Genomic DNA, 27,385 nt, shown 5'->3' with positions numbered 1-27,385 from the left:
ACATACTTATAATATTACTATCAGTACACATACTTATAATATTGCTATCAGTACACATACTTATAATATTACTATCAGTACACATACTTACAATATTACTATCAGTACACATACTTATAATATTACTATCAGTACACATACTTATAATATTATTGTCAGTACACATACTAATAATATTGCTATCAGTACACATACTTATAATATTACTATCAGTACACATACTTATAGTATTGCTATCAGTACACATACTTATAATATTACTATCAGTACACATACTTATAATATTGCTATCAGTACACATACTTATAATATTACTATCAGTACACTTACTTATAATATTATTGTCAGTACACATACTAATAATATTGCTATCAGGACACATACTTATAATATTGCTATCAGTACACATACTTATACTGTTAGTCATTACACATACTTATAATATTGCTATCAGTACACATACTTATACTATTACTGTCAGTACACATATAATATTGCTATCAGTACACATAATTTTGGTGTAGCTGAAATGGACATTGAAGTAGTAATAGTAGTTGTAGTAGCAATGGTAGTAATAGTAGTAGTGGTAGTAGTAGTAGTAGTAATAGAAATGGTAACAGAGTTTTAGTCATTTTTTTTACACCTTACTTTAAATAGTTAGGCTTGGGGTTTGGTCAAAACATCGATCGATATCACTGTCTTATGTAATTCTTTTATCATAACCAAACACTGTACAATAAATGTTTGAAACAAGACGATAGTTTCACATACGTCATCCCTAAATGGTTAGGATTCCTTGCCTAGTAACTAAATATAAAGGGTGAATTTACTACCTGCATGATGTACACATAATTATGTAATCACTGAAATGGTTCATGTTTATCAAATGGGAGAACAATTAAAGTTAGGATCACTTACTTGTGTGGCCCCTACACAGTGCTTATTTATTACCTGTGTTATCCCTAAAGGGTTCAGGTTGACGTCCAGCACACTCCCCCACGACCCGTAAACGCCCGCTGGGATAGCAAATGTGAAGGCGATGTACCAGAACAACTTGTGTCTTGGAAAAAGGTAGCATTTAAAAAGTAAATAAGTTCATAACATCGAATAAGGGAAAAAATACAAATTTTATCTAATGTGTTTTTTTTAAACAAATAGCTTGAATTGATAGTTTTACGTTACGCCAAAGTCTGGCATGTGTGAGGCACGAAGACAGACTAATAAATCCACTTAAAAGACAGACACCGTACATTTTGAATATATTTAGAGAAATCTGTCCCTGGTAAGATACATCTGAATAAACATGAAGAGAGAGAGAGAGAGAGAGAGAGAGAGAGAGAGAGAGAGAGAGAGAGATTATCTGTGTGTACTTAGTATTAAGTCTTTGAATATAAGGCTATGAAGGATAAACTAGCATAACTGCTTTACGTCATGAAGGAGGTAGTGTCATATTTGCTTTATTTCATGAAGGATATAATGCCATAACTTCTTTATTTCATGAAGGATGTAATAGCATGACTGCTTTATGTCATGAAGGATGCGATAGCGTAACTTCTTTATTTGATGAAGGACGAGGTATCATAACCTCGAGAAAATAGTTGGGTGAGTTGAATAGTTGGATAGGCAATGAACAATTGGGTAGATGATGAATAATTGTGTTGACATGGAACAGTTGGGTGGAGGATGAAAACTTGTGTAGATATTGAACAGTTGGGTAGAAGATGAACACTTGTGTAGATATTGAACAGTTGGGTAGAAGATGAAAACTTGTGTAGATATTGAACAGTTGGGTAGAAGATGAACACTTGTGTAGATATTGAACAGTTGGGTAGAAGATGAACATTTGTGTAGATATTGAACAGTTGGGTAGAGGATGAACACTTGTGTAGATATTGAACAGTTGGGTAGAAGATGAAAACTTGTGTAGATATTGAACAGTTGGGTAGAAGATGAACACTTGTGTAGATATTGAACAGTTGGGTAGAGGATGAAAACTTGTGTAGATATTGAACAGTTGGGTAGAAGATGAACACTTGTGTAGATATTGAACAGTTGGGTAGAAGATGAACATTTGTGTAGATATTGAACAGTTGGGTAGAGGATGAACACTTGTGTAGATATTGAACAGCTGGATAGAAGATGATCATTTGTGTAGATATTGAACAGTTGGGTAGAAGATGAACACTTGTGTAGATACTGAACAGTTTGGGTAGACGATAAACAGTTGTGTATATCTGGTTCAGTTGTGTTGGGAATGAATGTAAACAAAGATCAGTCGTTTTGATGGCCAAACAGTTTTTATTTGACGTTATGCGTTTTCGTATTTGCGCTCCTTGAGATAATTAGCATCAATCTGTTTGGGTCGTTGTCGTATATAAAATGTATTTCGGAAAATGCTTCAATGTAAAACTTCTACATTTTCAGAGGACGTGATATCGTCCAATTATTAAGTCCCGATTTTCAGTTGGTACTCAATGTATATGGTGAGTTCGTTGCATTCATGTAGCTCCAACCATAGAACAGTATGTCAATATTAGTAATCCTTCAATATTATGCCTATATAAAATTGATCAAAACGATGATGGATATTTCACTCTAGGGGAGGTAATTTTTAATGGAAATTAAACATATACACAAATTAATTACCTGATTAATTTAAAAAATCCCACTTTGAAGTCATATCGTTTTAGACTGGCAGTGATGCTAGGGGGCTGGGGTGGTTTGTCTGGAAAGTATACAACCACAACAAGAAACAGGGCAATAGTCAAGCCGAAGTCTGAAATGATATCACACTATTGACAGTGCTTTTGTAGAGACAAAAGTCCCCCACAGAATTACAGTACAATAAATACATTAATACGTGCAAAACTACAGTCAGATTTTTACAAAACTCTACTTGGTTTTAAATGAGATTTCTTTTTTCAGTATTTATTGAGACACTGGAATTAGCTTGAAAATAATCCAGTAAAACGAAAGCAAGATAGTTTTCATCGTGGCAGTTATCTATTGTTTTGCTGTTCAGGTGTTGTTTGTAAGATAAAAGGGAAATACATCGTTTCAAAGGTTTTATTCCAAGAAAATATTTTTTTAATAACAAGTCAGATGATAAAATGTGTCATCATATTATAGATCTAAAGATAATATTGGAAACTTTTGTTGAACCTATTATAAAGATCTTGTGTTGTAAGAAGAACGAGTCTCTCAGTAAAATGAAAGAAAGACTTTATCCAATCATATTGCGAAATTTGATAGATTTGTGCGAATATGACCCATAGATAGTTGTACTATTGTGTCTGAGCCACATTAGTTCTGATTTAGATTGAGATACTGTTCTTAATTTAAAAAAATATAAGAGACAGGTTGATTGCTTTAATTAAAAACAACCGAACGTCCAAATTTAAGCAAAATCCGACAAATACCGTGTTGTCGTGATGACAACACTATTCTGTGCATTTTAGTCGAATTTTAGAACCTTGTAAATTGGTATTCTCCCGTACGAACTTATATTGTGTACACTGTGCAGCTACTTACGGCAGACAACTTCTGGTGAACCTACCGTTGCTCGTTGGAAACTACACACGAAATGTCTAGGGAGTGTTGACAGTAGAATTGACACAAGAAATGTCTAGGTAATGTTGACAGTAGAAACGACACAATGACTTTCTAGGTAGTGTTGACAGTAGAAACGAGATAAGGGAATTTCTATGTATTGTTGACATTAAAAACGACACAAGGAAGTTCTTGGTAGTATTGACAGTAGAATATATATATATATATAAGGAATTTCTAGGTGGTGTTGACAGTAGAAACGACACAAGGAATTTCCAATAGGTCGTCACTGGTGCGGTGGAGCTATTTGACTCTATTATAATAATAGTTTTTAACACCGTGCTGTGAATTTATATACTGTATTTATTGTCAAAATGTGTGTGCTTTTAATGAAAAATTCTGTTGAAATGGAGTATTTAAATCAGACTCGATCAATGACCTTTCCTTTATATAAGTTCTTAATCACAAGGTAGGCCTTGAAAGTTACTGTTGCACACATATGCATTAGTTTTGCCTAATAATTTGAGGATATCAATAAAAAATATTCAATCAGGTACACTATTCACTTGATGGAACACCTTTTTTGACGGCTGAATAAAGCTTATATGAAAGATCACTGAACCAATGGCCAACGTATAATGTACTTTCACTTTGCTTTTTCTAGTTTACAATTACTGTACCACTTTTCGTGTTGCATAAAATAAATCCATGGACGATAGGCATATCAATTATACATAAGTAGTTCTATCTGTCACTTGGCTCTCAAACGGGAATTAACAATATGTCATAAATATAATGTTATATCACATGGTCCATAAGTTCAAAATGGGGATAACATTAAAGGGTTATAACCTTAATGGGTCGAACGTTTGTCGACCGAAATCGGAAACTAACACGAATCTAAGAATGCATTGCTTTCAACGGGACTGCTAATGTTAAATTGTTTTATCTACGATCAACACTTACATTTATAATCCAACACATCACATATACGATCCAAACACACCCTCCTAAAATCAGTTACTCTAAAATTAAAATCCACACGCAACCCTATAATCCAAAGAAATGGCTGGGAAGTGTTGATACACATACTTTCAAAATTCACACACATTTAATAGGACGTGTTAACAGAGGCCTTGCTAAACTGTTACATGCAAACTTACTATCACACAATAGAGAGAAGTCATACAAGGACATTTAAGATTTAGCTGGCAACAGGATAAGTATATTTTTCAAGTCATCTGAATCGCTCTGAATAGGTCCTTTGGATTTGTGAAGCATGGCCATAAAAAATAAGTGGTATAGCTTCACTGGTCGTCTTCGGGGCCCTAGTGTAACGCCTGCTTTAGGCATCCTTAGCTCTTCACATGCAGTATTCTCCATATTGCTGTGCCTGTTGTCATGGGAATGACTGATGCCTTTACCTATATGTGGTAGCCCGGGAGGAACAGCATGCCCGACGCGATAGTTGATGACCTACACTAGTCTAAATCATGCTTGGGTTGTCTGGCGAACAGGAAATACCATATATATATATATATATATATATATATATATATATATATATATATATATATATATATATATGGTTAAAATGGAAACGAGACAAACAAGAGAAGATGAAAACTTTTAATTATAAAGGACACAGGAAATATTGTGCAAACAAAACGCTGTATGTACTACAAGACATTTTGGCAGAGTTGGTGTTTGGTGAAGGACAAACACAGTCTACCATTATTCTGTTAAATCGTTCTTCAAATACAGGAATATATTGCATATGGGTCTTAGGTAGATTATAATTGGGTTGCCCTACCATATTAAAGGCGTAAAAAGATCTCCAGTATTTAGAAACATCCCTTTTGATTTTCGGCCATTAAAAAATGACTCAAGATCTTGTGATAAGTCTTACTGACTCGTAAATGACCAGCCACTGGAGTTTGGCCGCTTCAGCTAAGAATTTTCTGTCGATATTATCTCGGAACGATAAATGTATTGCTCACTGAACAACTATCACCAGCGCGTACCTCAGTTGGCCTGCATTTTCTCATAAGGACACCATTTTTTACAGAGTGAAAAACTGATACTTGTGTGACTTCAATTTCGTTAATAGCCCTCTGAATGAAACAGGGCATGTGTGGATGTTCTTGTTTGACAACAAGTGAAAGAAGTGACTATCTTTTGTGAATAGCAAATAAAGAGAATGAGTCTTAAGATGAGAATCACTGTGATCAATTCCAGTTGATTGATCAATACCAGGAATAAATATGACCTCAACAAACGACTGACAAATAAATGTGTCAGGCAAAGGTGTAAGTTCCTGAGTAGCATCACTTTCAGCAGATCTTTGCAAAATATTTGGTATAAATAACTAATCTTAAGCAAGCCCCGGAGAAAGCTCTCAAGCGAGTACAAATCGGGTACCATAAAGTTCCTCATCATCTTAAATTAACTTTTCGGACGGCAGATTAATGTTTATTACTTTCTGTCCCAGTCTGCTTTCAATTGTGGCAGAATACACTGCATTTGCTACTATGAATGACTATTCAATATTGATAGATTCTACAAGTATTTTAGTTACCCTGTGAAACTGAACGAACGACTAAATTTATTGTTTGTGTACTCGGATGTGGTCAAGTACGGTGTGATGGGAAACACAACCGCTCAGGAAGTCGCATCTGTTTCTTTCAAAATGGATTCTGCCATACCTGATTGCGATGAAGGTGGAAACACGTATCATGTTCACCGAGAATTTCCAAATCCTCAATATCTTCCTGTCGCTAAATTATATCTCGACAGTGTCAACATTAATATAGAAGAAGCTCTTGGACAAACTTTTCTAAGCGCAAAGGAAACGCCATGGTGCATCTACATTTTTGAAAATGATTCTCCTGTGAATTGTAACAAGAGATAAAGCATTTGTATGAAGGAGTCGATCGAAAACGAGGATATTGTTTAGGATATATGTTTCAGGCAGGAAACATGTGTTGCTTCAGTTTAGAAAAGATTGTTTGGTTGGCCGTGACATTCTTATAAATTTGCTTTATAATTCTGGCTAAAACTTTATTTCTTCTACGTACCAACAAGGACGAAGCGTAGAACCTTTCGTATCTCATGAATACATTTAACAAGAGAATAAAAACAGAAAAACAGAAATTTTTCGAAATTTGGATTCGTTTGATTACTAATCAAATATTGGAAAATACATGATGGACCGAGATTATTGAGAATGTTCCAATTCAGAAACGACATCAATAAAACTTTGAGCATAACGACAGTCAAGTATCCGATACGACAAGTGGAAATGAAAACCTTCGCCTTTTAACCTAACGTTGCTCCAGATATTACTTGAGATCTTTCTGGACCCTGCCTTGAAGCCACATGGCAGCTACGTACGAACCTGAGCTACGGTATTTAGAAGGAAGATCATGCAGGCGGTAATGTTTTGTGGGGATGTCATCTGACTCCAGACCAAGGTAGCGACAAGGATAATTCTACACTATAAAATCAGGCCAACTTCGTGTGGAACGTTTGTTTGCAGTAGCTCTTGCAAACACAATGAACGTCATCTTGAATACAGAATTTGGTAATTGTCTGGAAATCATCAGCTTGAGAGAAGTGATACTCGACTATCAGAAACGACAATGTGGAACAAGACAAACTTTAGGAGATGAGCGATGAGGATATTTTTGATCCAGAAAAAGAAATAGACAAAAATACAGTCTTTATGAGACGATCATCAGAACAAGAACAATTTTGGTGAAGGTATTACAGGTCTAACTATGAAAAAATGTTATGTAAAGTCGATCATCTTAGTCAGACACAACACAGACACGAGTCAAGAATAAAAGGAAGAGACACAGACTCTCATCTCAAAAGAGACGATTTTGAGAAAGTGATATAAAGACTTGTATGATCATTCCCTTCCTCAGTTGACTACCCTGGAAACCAAGCACATCGAAGCTATCTTGCTATAGAGTACAGAGACTACGCGTGACTTACACATAGAAAACCAAAGACTTTCAAGCCAGTGTCATCAACAAAGGCAGCAATCATCGACCTGGAACTAATTAGAACATTGAGTGCCTTGTTTTCATCGTGGATTCTCTAAAACTGATGATAAAACAGAAGGATGGTTTTGTGAACATTATGGATATCTCTTTGCCATAGCTCAGAAACGAAGTGTGCATCGATGGAAAAATGGAAGTGTCTTTGATCATTGGAAGTCAGGTTTGACTTCAAAATGTTTTTAATCTTCTAAATACGGTCATCTTTAATATTGTTTCTTTGTTTATTAGTATTCCTATTGTGAGTTAGAGAGGTTATTCAACATGTTAGTTTTTGAAATAGAAAAGGTGTTGTTTTGTGTTTGTGTATAAAGCAAACTCGTAAGGACATACTCTTACACATTTCTCTTTATCAATCTTGGCCTTGTATGTCCTGCACGTTCGCATGTCGAAACAGAGAGATGTTTTCATTCACGTCCATGTGTTCATCAGTCTTGCCACCCATCACTGACTCTCTAACTTCTGCTTTGAGCAGAATCGCAAGACAAAACATGGCTATGCTGCGCATACCCCGAACGAAACACCACTAGATCTAGATGAAGACGAAATTGAGGACAATCGTCTTCCTAAAATGGTACAAGAATATATGAAAGATGTCCTGCACGAGGAGATATTAAGGAAAACCGAAAAATGGGAGGACAAAAGACAACATGAATCACAAAAGATGTCATGAATATCCTCGATGGCAACAACAGCGGCACCAGAAACTGCGGGGCGAGAAGATTAGGCGGAGTGTAAAATGGACACAGGCGACTTCTCTTTCTCCGTGAAAAGCTAGTCAATGTTGCGATGATGCACGTTGTGAGGAGTGGCAGTTCTGTCAAGCACTAAATCCCAGGTCTCCTAACCAAAATAAAAGTCACACACATCTCTAGAAAAGAGAGATATTAGTACGTTTGTCAATACCGTTTCGTTATGTTTTGTGTAAGCATGTTTGCGTTTGTGTATGTCTTTTTTTTCCCAATCAAAATAAAACCCCTTTCATTTTAAATGGTGTGTTTGTTGGTAAAGATGTGTGTCTATAAAAACTCCCATATCCTAATATAATTCTGCTAACAAGCGTCAATCATATAAAAGGCGCTTTCACCAGTCCTGTCATTTGTGATTCCTGGTGAATCTATCATGCAGGGGTGGGGTGGGGTGGGGTGGCGAGAAAACCCTATAATCGTTCATTTTATACGGTCAAGTTCTGGAAAATAAATCAAGCAGTTAAATGGATTGAAAACACTCCAACAAGGAAGGCCGTTATAATTCGAGTCTTCTTCACCTTACTGCATTCCTTGGAGTAAGGCCACTATTGTAGTAGAGAGAATCTGTTGAGAGAAATAAACTTGAAATTCAAGATCTTGGACGGGAATAATGCTACCGTAGAATTTATGTCTGTGCCCTCCCAAACGGACATACCTGGAAAAAAGGACCGACAAAGAAGCAGAAGTAAAGTGAGTAAACCCAGTATTCATCAAATGGATTATAATGCTCAGAAACAAGTAAAAACAAGTACGCATGCATCTGAGCGCCCCACACTTGGTGAACCAATATGACATTCAAATCATTTTAGGATGAATAACTGAAAAACTGTATTAGTCCGCAGCTTTGGAAAGATCTAACCGAGTAATATAGCAGTGTGAATTAACTGCCCACATTGCCCAATCACAGAGAAACACTCCACAACTTTATCAATGTCCCATATACAGTGAATTAGAGTTCTGCAGCGGGGAGGGAGATAGGTACACCATGGGAGTGATTCGCTGTATGGGCGGTTCATTTTGACCATCCGTGGCGGCAGGACTCCACTCCCACAAAACTGACACTCACGGGTGAGCCCCAACAAAATACATATATAATCAATCTCAGTGTCGATTCCACAATTAAATCAACGCTAAATGGTACTAAAACCAATGTATCCAGTAGGAAACATAAAAATATAGCTACAGATCAATAACACATTGATCCCGTTCTACTCTCGGAAACGTCTGCGATATTCTATTCTTCTAACCAAATAACTCGTCATGACCCATACTAACAAAGCATGAAATTCACTCCTGTCTTCTTTACATATAAGAAACAAAAATGGTGTTGGTGAAAGACTAGGGAATAATTCAAATACTCTCTCAGACCTCAAAAAACACTTAAGCAAAAAAAAAAAACATGCTACACGCTGGCAACATTTGGTTCACTAGAAGTTATCCATAAGACTCACCAATCTGACCACAACGTTTTAAAATAAGGGTATGTGGTTGTTCACAGACCGGACCATCAGGGTCTACCGCGCAACACCTGAAAACACAAAAGTAGCATTGGCAACGTCTGGTTTGCAAGACAAAATTTGACCAATAATAATTATAAGGTGGTCAGTAATCCAAACCATCAGGCCTAGCCACAAAGGTGGCATAGTCTGAGCGAACCTGTTACGATTCTATGGTCTTAAACAAAGTGACAGATAAGAGCAAACACCAACAAGTTTTGTAAACTTCAACAAACAAGTTATTTCCATAAAATATAAAATGAAAATCTAAAAGAAAATAACTTAATGTATTTCGAAAAAAATCCCGAATAATCCTAGAATTCCTAACACAAGTCCTAATGATTAAAGTTCGGAATAAACCGTAGTGGTATTCCAAATTAAATCCAATGCTGGAAGTGTTGATGTGCCTATGATGGCCTGAATAGTAATGCTGTGCCAACATTCTTTTGGTAAATCACAATAGCAATATCAAAGAATATATCCTTAATTGAATTTCACTGCAAGTCTAAGTCAATATTTCCAAAAATATTATTTTAGATATGCATTTTGTATTTCCAGTGAATAGATACAATGAATAAATAAATTCCAGCATAAATGAAATGATGGACACAACAATAAGAATGATTTCTGCTTCAGATGTTATCGCAGGAATAGATTTATTTCCTGTATACAAGATTTTATGCTCTTCTATCAGACCTAGGTCACAATTAGTATTTTTTCAAAAAAATATATTACCTAATGAACACATTCATTCTGGAAGGTTTCAAATGTTTACAAGAGAAAATCTTAGTGATAATTAGAAGGTCTGTTACTAAAATTAAAATAAAGAACGCGGTAAACAAAATGACATTGACTTAGACCAAAATAATATTCCTAATATTTATCCTTCAGTCAGAAAAAGGTAAACAATTTTGTTTACAAAATTGTCTCTGAATTTGGACAAGGTCAGCTACAAAAATACAATTTTACATAACCCACAGCATATCTTAAAAGAAGTTTAAAAAACTAACATTCAATGCAAATTAAATATACATAACAGAACCCAAAACTCAAAACAAACCAGCATAAAATTGAAGTTCTTACATTAGAAGCGTCTGTAATACTGCAACCCAGGGCATTATTCGACAAAGATAAGAAAATATCTCTCTACTCTACTAACCAATCCGCCACAAGTACACAACTCGTTTTTTGAATTTAAATATCCAGTTGTAAGACGACACCGACTAAATTTGTCAACACAGGATTAATATGATCCTTTAGTGACATAAAGGCTCGAAAAGTCCGCTCTTCTCCGTTCCTCCTTCCGGATAGGATCAGCTGAGAGTAGTACGGTGCACATATTAAAGCACCGAGTGGGTGCCTCACACTGACTCGACAAATAATTAAAGAGAACGATGTTCATACATTAACCTGACATACATTGCGGAAAGGTTGCACACGTCTATACTGAAATATAAGTGAGGCCATTCACCGCCGACTCATTCATACATCTATAATGGAAAACGGGCATGGTCAAGTGGGTAATCTATTGGAGGCTATTAGCTTTATAGAACGAGTCCATCACCTCCTGGATCGAGTAAAAGAACGGCTTGTCCTACTCCAGACACCTGCAATGGGAAACTAATTCTCTGATAATTGCTCAACAGTTCGTCAGAACGTTGGGGACAGAGGATCGGGTTAACTTAAAGTAGCGTCGGCTTAGGGAGAATCATATACTGAAAAAGAAGAGGGAATTCAACAGGACCAAAATTTAAAAGAATGGACCATCCCGATTGGATGTCAAAGGAGATGCAAGGAAAAAAGGAATAACACTGGGGTAAGAAGCCAAACGTGCCTCGTATTTTAGGCGTGTGGTCTCCACAAAAAATATCATGTTCATTATTTGGTACAGTGGACACTAAGGGAGACTTGTAACATAATATGGCCAGGTCACAACAAAAAAAGATATACTAATCCTATTAACAAAAACCAGTTGTGTATGTTTTCTGTTTTATGTGTTTGTGAATGCTGTTGACAAATAAAAGTTAAAATTCCTTTATTCCATTCTCTCTTATATGTGATAGCATGATTGTATGCAAGAATATAGCAGTGTATCTATAAACACTTCCTACATTTGTATATTTGTGTGAAGAACGTTTATCAACACTTTCTACCATTTTCGTTGGATTGAAGGGATGTGTTTGTTTGCGTGTGTCTATGTGTGTGTAGTAATTAAAAGCGGTGCTCTGTGTGTGTGTGTGTGTGTGTGTGTGTGTGTGTGTGTGTGTGTGTGTGTGTGTGTTGGATAGTATATGTTGTGTGTTTGCCTGCAAATGAATGTGTGTTGGATGTATGTAAAACAGTTTATCATTATAATCTGAGGTCATAACATCTCTTGAGGCCATACATACGTAGACCCATGTTAATTTACCATTTGAGTATCAAGGGTCATTTCCATTTAACCCTATGGCGTAGTGTCAGTTCACGTTTGAATCTATAAACATTCGACCGTTTGAGGCTAAAAACCACCATAATACCATTCCCGTGTTAAACCTATGAAACAGAATTTCCTTTTTGAGTTCCACGTGGGGTCTCCGCGCAATCCGATGGCATTATGTTAATTTCCGTTAGAATCGCAAGTGACACATATCTACTTACATTAAATTTTTAAACTAGGACATGCTATTAATTTCATCTATTTTCTAATGCCGAGGTGTTTTGGTTATTTATATATGTTTTGTCAACTTTTTAACAACAAATGAGAAATTGGCGTAAAGAATAAAAGTCTACTTACAAAGATAATTTAAATGCATTATTTGACTCCGAATATCTCCCAAATCTGTAACTTAAAGAAATGGATTAAAGTAATGAATAGTGTTGGTATGGAAGGTACAGTCAATGGTACATACAAGGCTATTATTAGAATGGAGGATACAGTCAATGGTACATACAAGGCTATTATTAGAATGGAGGATACAGTTATATTAAAAATAGTATTACAATCGATGACACGTTTAATGATACACAAGAATAATATTCAGTCATAATACTCATAAGTCGGCATTTTTAAAAAATAAACTTGTTCCTTTCGACAAAACAAAGTTGATTTTCGACAATAACAATAACAACGATTATGACTAGGATGGTTTTGCTGTCGGAGGTAATCTGTCATTGTTGCACCATGTCGAAGTTTAGGCATCTCTGCGTGATGATGATGATGATGATGGTGATAACGATGATGATGACGATGACAATGTTGTTGATTATAATGATGTTGATGATAATTTTGGTAATGGTGATACCATCAATAACATCAACAAACAACAACAACACCCTCATCATCGTCGTCGTTATCATCATCTATGTTATAGTTTACCATCATCATCAGCAGCAGCATCTTCCACAATAAGTTACGTATATGTAATGTTCATATACAATCCTATAACTGTACGAGATGAAATAAAGTAAATTCTTCGAAAACAGATGAACCTTTTAAGCATTTAAAAACGAAATTTTATATCTACTTATCCATGTAAAATTATTCATCAGATGCTATTGTTAAAATAATGTACTTGGTTGAATCCTCTAGTTTTCATCATGATTAACGATTGTTTAAAACTTCTATTTTCGAGCTGATTCGTACTTCCGGTGCGACTAATTTATCAAAGAGTGAAAAATTTAGCTTGTAAAGGTTTGCTTTACATTTTCAGTAAATGGTTCTGTAAAGAATATTGTTGTATTTGGCATGGGTTGGTGTTTTAAGGTAGACCGTAATATGATACGGAAGCTAACAGAGTAAGGTGCACTGTTCAAGAACACATCACAGCAACCAATCCAGACTTATGTGATGGTGATAACATTTACCTCACCATTCTGGTCAGGAGTTCAATGCTTTTATCACTGAGCCACTGTGACTTGTACATTGGAAAATAATATTTTATTTAATTGCATGAAAGACGAACGACGATGTCTTGCGGTTTTCGTGGTTTAAAACTATTATAACATATTTATTTGCCATTAACAAAACTTCTAAAACCTATTTACTAGATTTGATACCGATTTATAAAAATCATTTACGTTATAACTGATAGCAAATACCAACGAAACATTAGCATTCCGTTCGAATATTAAAGAAACCACTATTCAAAATTAAGTGATTATTTTTTAAATGAATTAAGATGTGAATATATTACAAATTATCCACTTGCCTGTAAAATTCTGAACAGCTGCCGTCGATAAGTTGCTGTGATATAACATATAATTAATTAGCAAAATCGCAGAACACAAGTTTGTTTTAAATGGTGTAAAGATGGGTAAAATATTCAATTGAACTCAGATATTAATTTTTTTTTTCTTTAACGGTGCAGTCTATACATCGGTAATTTCATTCAAAACAACTGACGTTGACAGTTTGCAACTTTAAACATTCTTCACAAATCATTAGACATGAAACTTTATCCAATTTTCGTGGCCTCATACTTGACAGAAACATTATTTCACGATGGAGAGGGAGTTAGACATGACATTCTATCCTATTTCCTTGTCCTCGTAGTAGATAGAAACATTATTTCACATTGTATATATACATTTTATGACCAGAATATTAAAATATGAATGCATAAATGGTTTCTCTTAGCCAAATTTAGAAGAGCATTTTATAAGAAGTACATTTATTTTTTAATGCCACTGTAGATTAGTAAATATTTATATTTACCTCGGAGGTTGTGTAACCATAGCAGGCCCTGAGGTGAGAAATAATTATAGGATGTAACATTGCTATTCAAAGTAAACTAGTCGTCGATTAGTTTAATGTACATCCTGGAGAACCTACTAGGATTGGTGTGCATTAATTTACGGTTGCTTGTATATATATGTATACCATATACAATGAATTTAGTTGCTTACTAGGATTGGTGTGCATTAATTTACGGTTGCTTGTATATATATGTATACCATATAGAATGAATTTAGTTGCTTACTAGGATTGGTGTGCATTAATTTACGGTTGCTTGTATATATACGTATATCATATAGAATGAATTTAGTTGCTTACTAGGATTGGTGTGCATTAATTTACGGTTGCTTGTATATATATGTATACCATATAGAATGAATTTAGTTACTTACTAGGATTGGTGTGCATTAATTTACGGTTGCTTGTATATATATGTATATCATATAGAATGAATTTAGTTGCTTACTAGGATTGGTGTGCATTAATTTACGGTTGCTTGTATATATATGTATATCATATAGAATGAATTTAGTTGCTTACTAGGATTGGTGTGCATTAATTTACGGTTGCTTGTATATATATGTATACCATATAGAATGAATTTAGTTACTTACTAGGATTGGTGTGCATTAATTTACGGTTGCTTGTATATATATGTATATCATATAGAATGAATTTAGTTGCTTACTAGGATTGGTGTGCATTAATTTACGGTTGCTTGTATATATATGTATACCATATAGAATGAATTTAGTTACTTACTAGGATTGGTGTGCATTAATTTACGGTTGCTTGTATATATATGTATATCATATAGAATGAATTTAGTTGCTTACTAGGATTGGTGTGCATTAATTTACGGTTGCTTGTATATATATGTATATCATATAGAATGAATTTAGTTGCTTACTAGGATTGGTGTGCATTAATTTACGGTTGTTTGTATATATATGTATACCATATAGAATGAATTTAGTTGCTTACTAGGATTGGTGTGCATTACTTTACGGTTGCTTGTATATATCTGTATACCATATAGAATGAATTAGTTGCTTACTAGGATTGGTATGCATTAATTTACTGTTGCTTGTATATGTATATATATATATATATATGTATGCCATATACAATGAATTTAGTTGCTTACTAGGATTGGTGTGCATTAATTTACGGTTGCTTGTATATATCTGTATACCATATACAATGAATTTAGTTGCTTACTAGGATTGGTGTGCATTAATTTACGGTTGTTTGTATATATCTGTATGCCATATACAATAAATTTAGTTTCTTACTAGGACTGGTGTGCATTAATTTACGGTTGCTTGTATATATCTGTATGCCATATGCAATGAATTGAGTTGCTTACTAATACTGGTGTGCATTAATTTGCTGTGGCTTGGATACATCTGTATACCTTATACTATTGATTTACAATCGGCATTGTATAGAAAATTATGGGTAGATTGTATAACTATGAAATTGAGAGTAAATGTAATGCCATATCACCATTTGCCACAAGTAATATATATATATATATATATATATATATATATATATATATATATATATATATATATATATGAAAATTAATAATATACACCAAACAAAATGGAAATGGATTCTGCAGAAGAATACTTGATAATGCTAAGCATAAATAATATGTGTTACAAATAATACTATCATACAAGTTAGAGAATTTTAAATTCATACTCTAATGAGATTCGAACCCAGGTCGCGGATAAACCGAACCCATCGCCTTGCCTGCAGACACCGATCCATATACCATAACGACTAAACACACATCAACAAAACACGATCTAACTTATTCCACTGAGCATGATTAGTAAGACGCTGTAATCACGGCGTGCAAGTGTTCTGTCATCACAAGGTTTGTGAGTGTGCTGTCATCACGAGGTGTATGAGTGTACTGTCATCACGAGGTGTGTGTGTACTGTCATCACGAGGTGTATGGGTGCGTTGTCATCACGAGGTGTATGAGTGTGCTGTCATCACGAGGTTATGAGTGTTCTGTCATCATGAGGTGTATGAGCGTGCTGTCATCACGAGATGTATGAGTGTGCCGTAATCACGGGGTGTATGAGCGTGCTGTCATCACAAGGTGTATGAGCGTGCTGTCATCACGAGGTGTATGAGTGTTCTGTCATCACGAGGTGTATGAGTGTGCTGTCATCACAAGGTGTATGAGCGTGCTGTCATCACGAGGTGTATGAGTGTTCTGTCATCACAAGGTGTATGAGTGTGCTGTAATCACGAGGTGTATGAGTGTGCTGTCATCACGAGGTGTATGAGCGTGCTGTCATCACAAGGTGTATGAGCGTGCTGTCATCACGAGGTGTATGAGTGTTCTGTCATCACAAGGTGTATGAGTGTGCTGTAATCACGAGGTGTATGAGTGTGCTGTCATCACGAGGTGTATGAGCGTGCTGTCATCACAAGGTGTATGAGCGTGCTGTCATCACGAGGTGTATGAGTGTACTGTCATCACGAGGTGTGTGTGTACTGTCATCACGAGGTGTATGAGTGTGCTGTCATCACGAGGTTATAAGTGTTCTGTCATCACGAGGTGTATGAGTGTGCTGTCATCACGAGGTGTATGAGTGTGCTGTCATCACGAGGTGTATGAGCGTGCTGTCATCACGAGGTGTATGAGTGTTCTGTCATCACGAGGTGTATGAGTGTGCTGTCATCACGAGGTGTATGAGTGTGCTGTCATCACGAGGTGTGTGTGTACTGTCATCACGAGGTGTATGGGTGTGTTGTCATCACGAGGTGTATGAGTGTGCTGTCATCACGAGGCGTATGAGTGTGCTGTCATCACGAGGTGTATGAGCGTACTGTCATCACGAGGTGTATGAGTGTACTGTCATCATGAGGTGTGTGTGTACTGTCATCACGAGGTGTATGGGTGTGTTGTCATCACGAGGTGTACGAGTGTGCTGTCATCACGAGGTTATGAGTGTTCTGTCATCACGAGTTGTATGAGCGTGCTGTCATCACGAGGTGTATGAGTGTACTGTCATCACGAGGTGTTTTAGCGTGCTGTCATCACGAGGTGTATGAGTGTTCTGTCATCACGAGGTGTATGAGTGTGCTGTCATCACGAGGTGTATGAGCGTGCTGTCATCACGAGGTGTATGAGCGTGCTGTCATCACGAGGTGTATGAGTGTACTGTCATCACGAGGTGTGTTTGTACTGTCAACACGAGGTGTATGGGTGTGTTGTCATCACGAGGTGTATGAGTGTGCTGTCATCACGAGGTTATGAGTGTTCTGTCATCACAAGGTGTATGAGCGTGCTGTCATCACGAGGTGTATGAGTGTGCTGTCATCACGAGGTGTATGAGTGTGCTGTCATCACGAGGTGTATGAGTGTGCTGTCATCACGAGGTGTGTCTGTACTGTCATCACGAGGTGTATGGGTATATTGTCATCACGAGGTGTATGAGTGTGCTGTCATCACGAGGTGTATGAGCGTGCTGTCATCACAAGGTGTATAAGCGTGCTGTCATCACGAGGTGTATGAGTGTACTGTCATCACGAGGTGTGTATGTACTGTCATCACGAGGTGTATGGGTGTGTTGTCATCACGAGGTGTATGAGTGTGTTGTCATCACGAGGTGTATGAGCGTGCTGTCATCACAAGGTGTATGAGCGTGCTGTCATCACGAGGTGTATGAGTGTTCTGTCATCACGAGGTGTATGAGTGTGCTGTCATCACGAGGTGTATGAGCGTGCTGTCATCACAAGGTGTATGAGCGTGCTGTCATCACTTGGTGTATGAGTGTTCTGTAATCACGGAGTGTATGAGCGTTCTGTCATCAAGAGGTGTATGAGCGTGCTGTCATCATGAGGTGTATGAGTGTGCTATAATCACGGGGTATATTAGTGTTCTGTCATCACGCCAGAAAAATGACGAAAAATGAAGTATTGTAGACTGATCACTTGTAAGAAAGGCAGGCTTTAAATGTCCGGCTATCAAAGATGACCTTCTATTTATCCCTAGATAAAGTCACTAACTTTCAAGAACAAGGTGTTATTCAAGAATGGAAATCTTATGACGCAAATTCTTTAAATAAAAGCCAGTAATTTTCCTACTTTTAAAACAATTTTATCAGTCAATAAATTTCTTCCTGTCTCATTCGTTCATTCGTCTGGAGGTGCCACCATCTCTCTCTCTCTCTCTCTCTTACTTCAGTCCCACGTGAATCTTACCTAGCACAAAGGCCATGGCTGCCCCTATCGATGCAAACAGGATCGAGACTGAGGTTGACGTGGCTCTATGATCGGGTGCAAACCATGTCTCAGAGAGCAGAGTGGGAGCTACGAACGATATAGTCCCGCCAATACCATTCAAGAGCTGTCCCTCTCCTATCAACCTGTGAATGTTGGTCCAAATACAAAATGTGTTTTCACGTTTTAGTATAATTCATTTTATAAGTAATCACATTTGTTATGGTTGTCACTTGTATCAGATATATATCGTCATAAAGCTTATATCGTCTTGTTATGTATTCTTTATCTATTATCGATACTCTCTATACTTTTGTTCATATGTTAACATACTAGCAGATCTGCCTTTTTATTTAGATTAAACGCTATACAATGTTTAAACGTAATTATGTATGTAAGTTTTGCTAATTTATGTTATATTCACTAAACTCGAATTTAGTAATGCCCTCTTCAGCCGACGTGTTTGTTGCCTCAGAAATAAGCAGAATTGTATAAAGATGAAACAGCAAATAAAATGTGATCGTTTATGTTTTTATGTCTCGTTAGGTACCCTTTGCTAAAATATGCTCTCTCTCCCTCTCCCCACAGTATTCTTATCATCGCTGTATCACTTCCACGTCTTCGTTTCAAATACAGATAACTAATGCTCCTCGAAATTAAACCTTCTCAACTCATACAACAGTACTAATATTGGACACTTGGGGACACTAGGGACCTGCTATAAAAAGGAGGTAAACAATTTATAGGGACAATGGGACATTTAGCATATTATGGGCATTTTTGGGCACAATGGGAACTTAACATGAGAATGACACCTTGGGGACTTACCATGAAAACGGGGTAAAACATATAGGGACAATGGGAAATTAAACATGGATGACGTCATGGGGTTTATAGGGACAAAAGGGTTATAGGGATATAAGAGTTTTATTGGGGCAAATGGGTTTATGAGGACAAACACAACATATACAAACAAACAAATAAATACTTATGCAACACAAACACAAAACATGTTTTGGCAAGGAAAGAATAGTATATCTTTTCGAGACAAATGAGTGGCATTGAAAAGGGCCGCTGGGGTTTGTTAACTAAAGACAGTTATCATCGTACGAATCTTCTCTTCTTCAAGCTTCGTCTCACGTCGGGTTGGTACATGAAGATTCGCTTCAGACAGCCTTGCATTTCCACATAAATCGTTTTCTCCCAAATAGCCGTATCTGTTATCTTTGTGATAGCCCATGATGATTTCACATGTATGGGGTAGTCCGGGCTAAATAACATCTCGGAATTTAGGGTCGACGAATCAACGTTTGTCCACATCTTGTCATGAGAACAGGTGAATTCATGAGTCGAGCCACTTGAAACGAATTGGCTTGTTTCACCAATTAAAAATCTCGTTACAAAATTCAGTCATAGCGCGGAGTCTCTCTTCCAGTTAGAAGAGATCTGCGTGTTACGTCACATGCAGTATTGGGGGTTTCACGGTTGCAACAGAGTTACTGATGGTAGCGCCTAAAATTACCTCCCTTAGCTCTAATGCGCAAGCCCACAAAAACTTTCCAGTTCCGGATAGTTTACACTTGGTTAGCGAAACATAGTGAACAAAGGAAGGTATCTTAGCTGTACTACAGATCATTATGGCCAAACCAATGAATCAATTATATATACCAAACATCTTTTGTTCATACTAGGAGAATAATTATAGACATTAAATCAGATAATTAGATTCAGTGCCCATACTTACATTATATCAGATAATTAAATAATATTTACTTTCCATACTTAAATGATATCAAATAATTTAATTAAATACACTGTCCATACCTGATATTATAAATTCATTATCCATAATTTCAGATACATTAGTAGGAACATTTCACTCTGCTCTCCGATTTTAAATATTTATTGCACATTTTTGGTTGTATAACTTTAACGAAAACAATCTCAACAATTTGTATTTTTCATATGTTGATACATCCTTCTTTCTCAGTTATTTTCGCAAGGCTAATAGTTCGTTTATAACACGTGTTAAGAAAGTTAAAACACAAGTTCGAAAAAAAAAAAAGAAAATTATAACACGAATTCGATATATCAGCTGATTTGTAATGCTGAATATTTTAAACCAGAAATGTTTTTTTTAATAAAAATAATGGAACACAGTATTTTAATGCATTCAGAGGAACTTAACAAAGCAATAATTACATCAGCTATCATAATGATAAATGAGTGTAATTAATGCAGACGGAATATTTATTCATATTTGGGTGTAAATATCGTACAATATTCAGAACATGCCCAATGAGGATTTTTATTTTGTTGTTTCATTTTCTTTTTGACTTTTGAAACATCAAATATCGGGCGGTACATGCAATAACTTTCAGCATGATTTTTCTTTGCTTATGCTTACACGTAATAACTCAAATTTGCTGGGGTCTTTAGACAACATTTCTGATTGCCACCAGCAAATTCATCTAGAACAGCCTTCTTAAAATTAGTTTAATTCTGTTTAACTTTCCTTGCATCAAATAGGTAAGTTTTAAAGATCCAATTATTTCACAGATTCCGTCATATTACTTTGGTTCGCCTTTTAAATCAATATTGATCATGTGATCGGATGTAAAATTGCAAACAGTATGATTTAAAAAAGAGACTGCTTGTAAGAACATACTCTACAAGTCAATAATAAATGGATACTCACAAATATTCATATTTGTTGTCTTTATCTATCAGTCACTCTTTCGAACTTAGCATCATTTTATACTCGTTTTTAACCAGAAGTATGTTTATGTAATATACGTATGCGAACACACATTCATTTGAGGATATACATACCCATGCACCAGATGAAAGAAGACAGACATACAGACAGACAGACAGATAGGTGAGAGCCACAAATGTCCTACACAGGCATAGTGTGTCTAACATCGATATTTCTCCAAACTGTCTACTCTAAAATTTCCAACCGTTCAAGGAAATAAAGTTAAAATAATCATCAAGGAGACTCGTACGTGCGCCTGTCTGTTCAAGCGTGGTTGACATTTGTGCATTTTGAAAAGAAACTCAAGTTATTTCATGAAAAATATAATGAACATTAATAGAAAAGCAACAGTCTAAATCAATAATAAAAAAAATTAAGAAGTTAGAATTTTTTTTCTCGTTGTCGTTCAACTTCCATTAACTGCTATAATTGAATCTGTACAAATTAAACATATTTTCATTATTCTTCAAGCGAGATAAATTGCAAGACCTTTTTACGCAGCGATACACTTTCGCACAATCAGATAATACAAACTAAAGCATAAGGTAGTAATGGAAAGATAATGAAGTTCTGAAATGGGCAGATAATATTTATTTGAAAGCTGGAAGAAGCGCAAGTTAGTGAGAAAAAAAAGATGTAAAAAAAATTGATCAAATATTGATATAATTTCTTTTTAAAATAGTGAGATATCGATCCTGCTTGTATAATGTGAGCGGTCTGTCACATTTTCTTGATCTACATCTGCCATCTTAATTGATTGAACTATCCGGAAGTGAGTTGCACCGAGATGTCCTCTGGTGTTTTCAAGGGGAGATACTAACCGTGAAACCCCTATACAGGCAAGCTAGCGTCCGTACTCAGCGAATCGATTCGAGAATGGCGGAAACTAAGAAGACGATGTATTGGGTTGTACTTGCGTTGGAGACGAGGAGTGATGGCAGAGCAGCTACCAAAATAACCACGGTTATACTCCCAGAAGAGAATGATATTAGTTGGGAATTTGCCGATTCTTTTTCCTCGTCGCAAGAAATTGTACTGGCACCAACACCTTTACCACCGTCTCCTTCCTTACCTCGGATAGAGGATTTTAAACAGAGACAGAAAGAAGAATTAGAGGAAGTTTTACAATAGAGGAAAAAAGCAGAACAAGCCTTTGTCATTCGACAGCAACAGCAAGAAGGGTAAAGAAGAAAACGAGAGGAAGACGAAGAGAAGAGAAAGTACGAAGGATAGAAAAGGACGGTGAAAGCCAAACGGCAACGGTGCCATTCATATTTTAAATTCCCATTGTCCCGCAAGAGCCCTCCACATGTTAAATTTTCCATTATCCCTATAAATGTTTTCACCCTTTTGAATGGTAAGTCCCATTGTTCCACAAGTGTGCCTCATTACTAATTACAACTACCGTACACTAAATTACACTCCTGTCATTGGTACATTATTGGGGATTTGTTTTCCTCTGCTAGTTAGTAGAAATACTAAGTATATTTGAAGCAACAATAAAAAACAAAGCCACAAACAAAACTGATTTTGAATACATAACACACAAAGAAAGAAACTGTAAATAACAAATAGCTAATTGGTGAAAAATCTAAAAAACGTTTGATTGTAATGATCCTAATGATTCATTCCGAATATGCTATTCTCTTTCCGATGCTAATCGGATAACGTCGACTACCTGAAAGAGATTCAGATGATAGTGATACTTTGGCTGACGAATATGATAAGAATGCATTTGTGTAAAATGATAAGTGTTGAAAATAACACTAGACGACGTTTCAACAATCAATGAAATACCTGCTTTTTAATTGTTAATATTTATTCCTGCAAATTTGCAATGAAACTATTAAAAACGTCATTCAGTTTCAAGCATCAGAAATTTATTGTAAGTGGTGGTACATCGTCTAGGCAATGTCACTTCATGAAGCTATTCTGACATGAAACCAAAACGGACTTCGCAGTAGATTACAATGGCAAATATCTGCATGCGATGGAGAAGTTCAAAGAATGCGCCGATTGATAGCAGTAACACAAATTCCACATCAGCAATACAAGCTGATTAGGGCATCTGATGTTGAAATATAAATAGGGTGATAGGTCACAATAAATATACATTTGGGTAGCAAAACATAATTGTGTCTGCCACATCAATGGAATTGCAATTGATTCCATGAAGTGAAAATTTAAAACAGGAAAACAAAATGGAATACTTCGCGTTAAACAAAATTAATATTTACCCACCATATTGCTGGACCTGGCATTGTCGTGATGATACGAAGACCATTCCCGAAAGCCTGCAAAAAACATCCTCCCAGCATGGATATGCGTAGACCTGAAAGAGGACATGCAAATCTTGGACAGACTGTATTGATCATCGTCCTATTCTATAAAATGCACCCCTGAAGCTATTGGTTAATTTGACCTCATTGTTTATGTAGTTACTCTTCGTGCTACTTTTTACTTTTATTTTATATTATACTTACTTATTGTTTTATTAACTGAAATTTAAAGATAGATATATATATATATATATATATATATATATATATATATATATATATATATATATATATATATATATATATACATTAGTGTTTAAGAAACAATTTTATTCTTAGAGGGGTTTAATTTGTGATTTTGAGAAATATCGGGTCGAAACATCTGTTCTGAATTGGGAGAACAGTTTTTATCAGATTATGACTCTGGGCAGAAACACACGTGCTACGTTTGTAAAAGACCAATGATTATTGCGTTTACCTTTTACGTCCAGTACATACGCACATGGGATGACAAACAGCATGGTGCCAATATTACCCAGGTTGACCATCAGGTTCACTGTGCTATCTTCCCATTCGTATACCGCCTTGGCAGACTGGGCGATTGGTCCCCACATCGCCCACACAGCGGTCTGCAGACATGACTCTACTGACAACACACATAAGACGTACCACTTCACCCAGCCTTTTCCTCCGTTAACTTGTTTCTCTGAGGACTTGTTTAGAAGGGGATCGTTGGACGACATTTTCAGTTCTCTTGCTTTAATAATTACGTCTCTTTGAGCAATTCACATGGCTTAAAGAGTTTAGGGTGAGAACAGCAAATAAGTTTTTAGTTCGTACTAAAAGGTATACTTTTTGTGCCTGCAAATTTCTGAGGGTTGAGAGTTAAAATTGTCTTACCAAGACATTACACGTATAGTTTAACTGCTTACTTCAGGTTAATTGTCGTCAAGTTCACACACAATAACTAGTTCATTCCTGTTAATGAGGATTATTTCTTACATCTCAATACTTCACAGCTTAGGAATGAAGACTTGTCACTATATTTCTGGAGAAGTTTTATTTAAGTTGAGTCTTCTCATCCTAACATATATTATATCCTTCTTTGAAGACACGTAGTTTTGCATATTTTAGTTTTGTGTGTTATTAATAAGCTCAACAGTTAAACAGATGTATTATGAACATTTAAGCACTTGCATTGTCTCCATTCAAGTGTATGTTTTGTCAGCATTCCTGTACACGCGTTGTCTCTATTCATGTACATATATATTGTCTCGAGTCAAGTACATGTTTGTCTCTATTCAAGTACATGCTTGTTTCCGTTCAGGTGCATGTATTGTCAATATTAAGAGCATGTGTTGTCAGCTTTAAAGTACATACATTATATCCAATTTTTTTTCAAGTACATTCTGATCAACTTTCATGTACATGTTTTGTTTACATTCTAGTACATGTTTTGTCAACTTCCAAGTACATATATTGTGAACAAATTGTGCTCACTTTTACCTTTATTTTAAAACGAAATCCATTAACAGAAAGACTATTAGTCGGATAACAATATCTGATAGAAAAGCTATGATAATAAAATATATTTTAAAGTGTTACAAATCTAGAATCAATTGATCCGATCAAATTTCCTCATGTAGGTCAATTGTTGTGTTTTTCCAGATCCTGTTATCACAAGTCATAATGAATCAGGATCCTGGTTTGAGATCTAAGTTACATCACTTCCCTCGAAGACAAGAAATTCAACAATTTTTCGTAGAGTGTTTCGTGATTACATTTCCGGAATCGGACAAACATGAGACTAATTTCCTACTCTGAATGAATGCGACCCCAAATATTTGTACTCAGATCTTTAGCATATCTATGATAATAAGAACTTTGAACGGTTTACATGAAGGATTATCTAAACTGGCTTTATCAGCATGGCCCCATTTTAAGGACACGTTAAATTTAATCCCTAATCATCAGTGTCACACACTTTATGAATGTACACCTTACACGTATATCGCTCCGTGTAAAAGTCAAGTTCAATAGAAGCACTGATCAACAGTAGTTATACTGAATACCTAAGGGAAAATAGGATTACTGGGGGGTCATACGAAAAATCCAGGCCTATAGAGGCTCTTGATGTCATACAGGAAATCCTAGGTGAAATGGGTCCATGGACTTAACATAGGAATAGGTTTATAGCCTAGAAGGTTATGGGCCTCTAAAACATTGATAATCTCCAAAAGGGTTTATAGCCTCAAAAGTCTTTACAGGTTCAAATGTGTTCATGGGTGGGTAATTGTAAAGAGTTTTAAGTTTTAATTATCTACATAGACAAACAAATAAACAAAGCTAAATACATACACAAAACATACAAAACACTAATTCTGGGAAAATCATTAGTCGCTTTTCTACCATTTTGTTGTTGAGGTGTTACACTCTGAGGCTATGCCAATACCTAGAACAGTTAAAAAAGTGATATGAATATTCAATTTGCATCGTTCTTTTATTTTGTTTCTATTTCATTATACTGTGTGGATAATTTTATTTTGGATTTGACGTTGCCTAAAACCAAGTTCATTTTCTACCTGACCTGAATCAATGATTTTTTTAAAAAATTCTGTAAACATCTAACACATAGCCAATATTTTCCCTATGAATATGGGTCAAGTATTAGAATTATTATATTTGTCTGAGTCAAGTATATTGTGTTTACCCTGTTCAAAAACAGACTTTCTAATGGTAACTAAGATTTTATATTTAATCATGCAGAACTGTTCAGCATTTCATTTGGGCTGGAATTTATTTAAATTCAAATTATTTATTCACTGGAAATACAAAGTCCTTATCAAAAATGACATTCTTGGAAATATACACTTGAATATATAACGAAATTTTAAATAAAGATATTTTCTTGGTTTGTATTGTTGTGATTCCACAGTACGCTGTTTGCACATGACCACAATACGGGCCACCACAGACAAATCAATACTTGTAGCGTTGGATTTTTATTGGATTAACACTAAAGTTTATTCAGAGCGTTAATTATTAGAACTTTTGTCTATAATTCTAGGATTATTTGGAATATAATTTGCAATACCGTAAGTTCGTTGTATGGTTTTAACTTTTGATTCTAGGAAATAAATTATTTGTTTAATTTTACAAAATATGTTGTTTCTCACTCTTTTCTATTGCTTATTTAAAGAGCATATAGTCGTAATAGAAAATTGGGGCTCATCCTTGGGATCTGAATTTCTCTAAACGTTTCGAGAATACTTTGTTCTTGAAGCTGAAATTCACTTTATTTTTGATTTTTTAAATCTCTGGCATTATTTCACAAGTTTGAAATGTTTAGAGATATCAACAAGCTTTTACAATGTCATTGAAAGTGGAGAACGTTATTTAGAATCCTACACAGGAAAGGTTGGGCCCCTTTTAAAAGGATGAATTACTCCAGCTTGCCAGATAATATGATATTTCAGAGACAAAGGCTTTATTAAGAAAGCAAGAAATAAAAATATTCGGGTC

At 35.6% G+C, this 27,385-nt stretch overlaps 1 protein-coding gene across 1 annotated transcript in view; it reads right to left on the bottom strand.

Moving 5' to 3' along the window:
* The window catches only part of LOC149798727 (solute carrier family 49 member 4 homolog), a 40,585-nt gene extending 15,222 nt beyond the window's left edge, over positions 1–25,363 (bottom strand). The window contains exons 1-8 of the mRNA XM_089956975.1: positions 24,342–25,363; positions 23,826–23,916; positions 18,809–18,972; positions 14,552–14,579; positions 14,046–14,080; positions 12,632–12,676; positions 2,647–2,776; positions 952–1,060 (exon numbers count right to left, since the gene is read on the bottom strand). Coding sequence (XP_089813101.1) covers positions 952–1,060; positions 2,647–2,776; positions 12,632–12,676; positions 14,046–14,080; positions 14,552–14,579; positions 18,809–18,972; positions 23,826–23,916; positions 24,342–24,606 — 867 coding nt within the window. The 5' untranslated portion in view covers positions 24,607–25,363. The remainder of the gene's footprint in view (positions 1–951; positions 1,061–2,646; positions 2,777–12,631; positions 12,677–14,045; positions 14,081–14,551; positions 14,580–18,808; positions 18,973–23,825; positions 23,917–24,341) is intronic.
* Between the last annotated feature and the right edge of the window lie 2,022 nt (positions 25,364–27,385).

Source organism: Sinohyriopsis cumingii, chromosome 5 (assembly GCF_028554795.1).
Source record: "Sinohyriopsis cumingii isolate HCF-2022 chromosome 5, ASM2855479v2, whole genome shotgun sequence".
Taxonomy (NCBI): domain Eukaryota; kingdom Metazoa; phylum Mollusca; class Bivalvia; order Unionida; family Unionidae; genus Sinohyriopsis; species Sinohyriopsis cumingii.
Note: the sequence above shows the minus strand (reverse complement) of the source record. Positions and strands in the feature narration are given on the sequence as shown.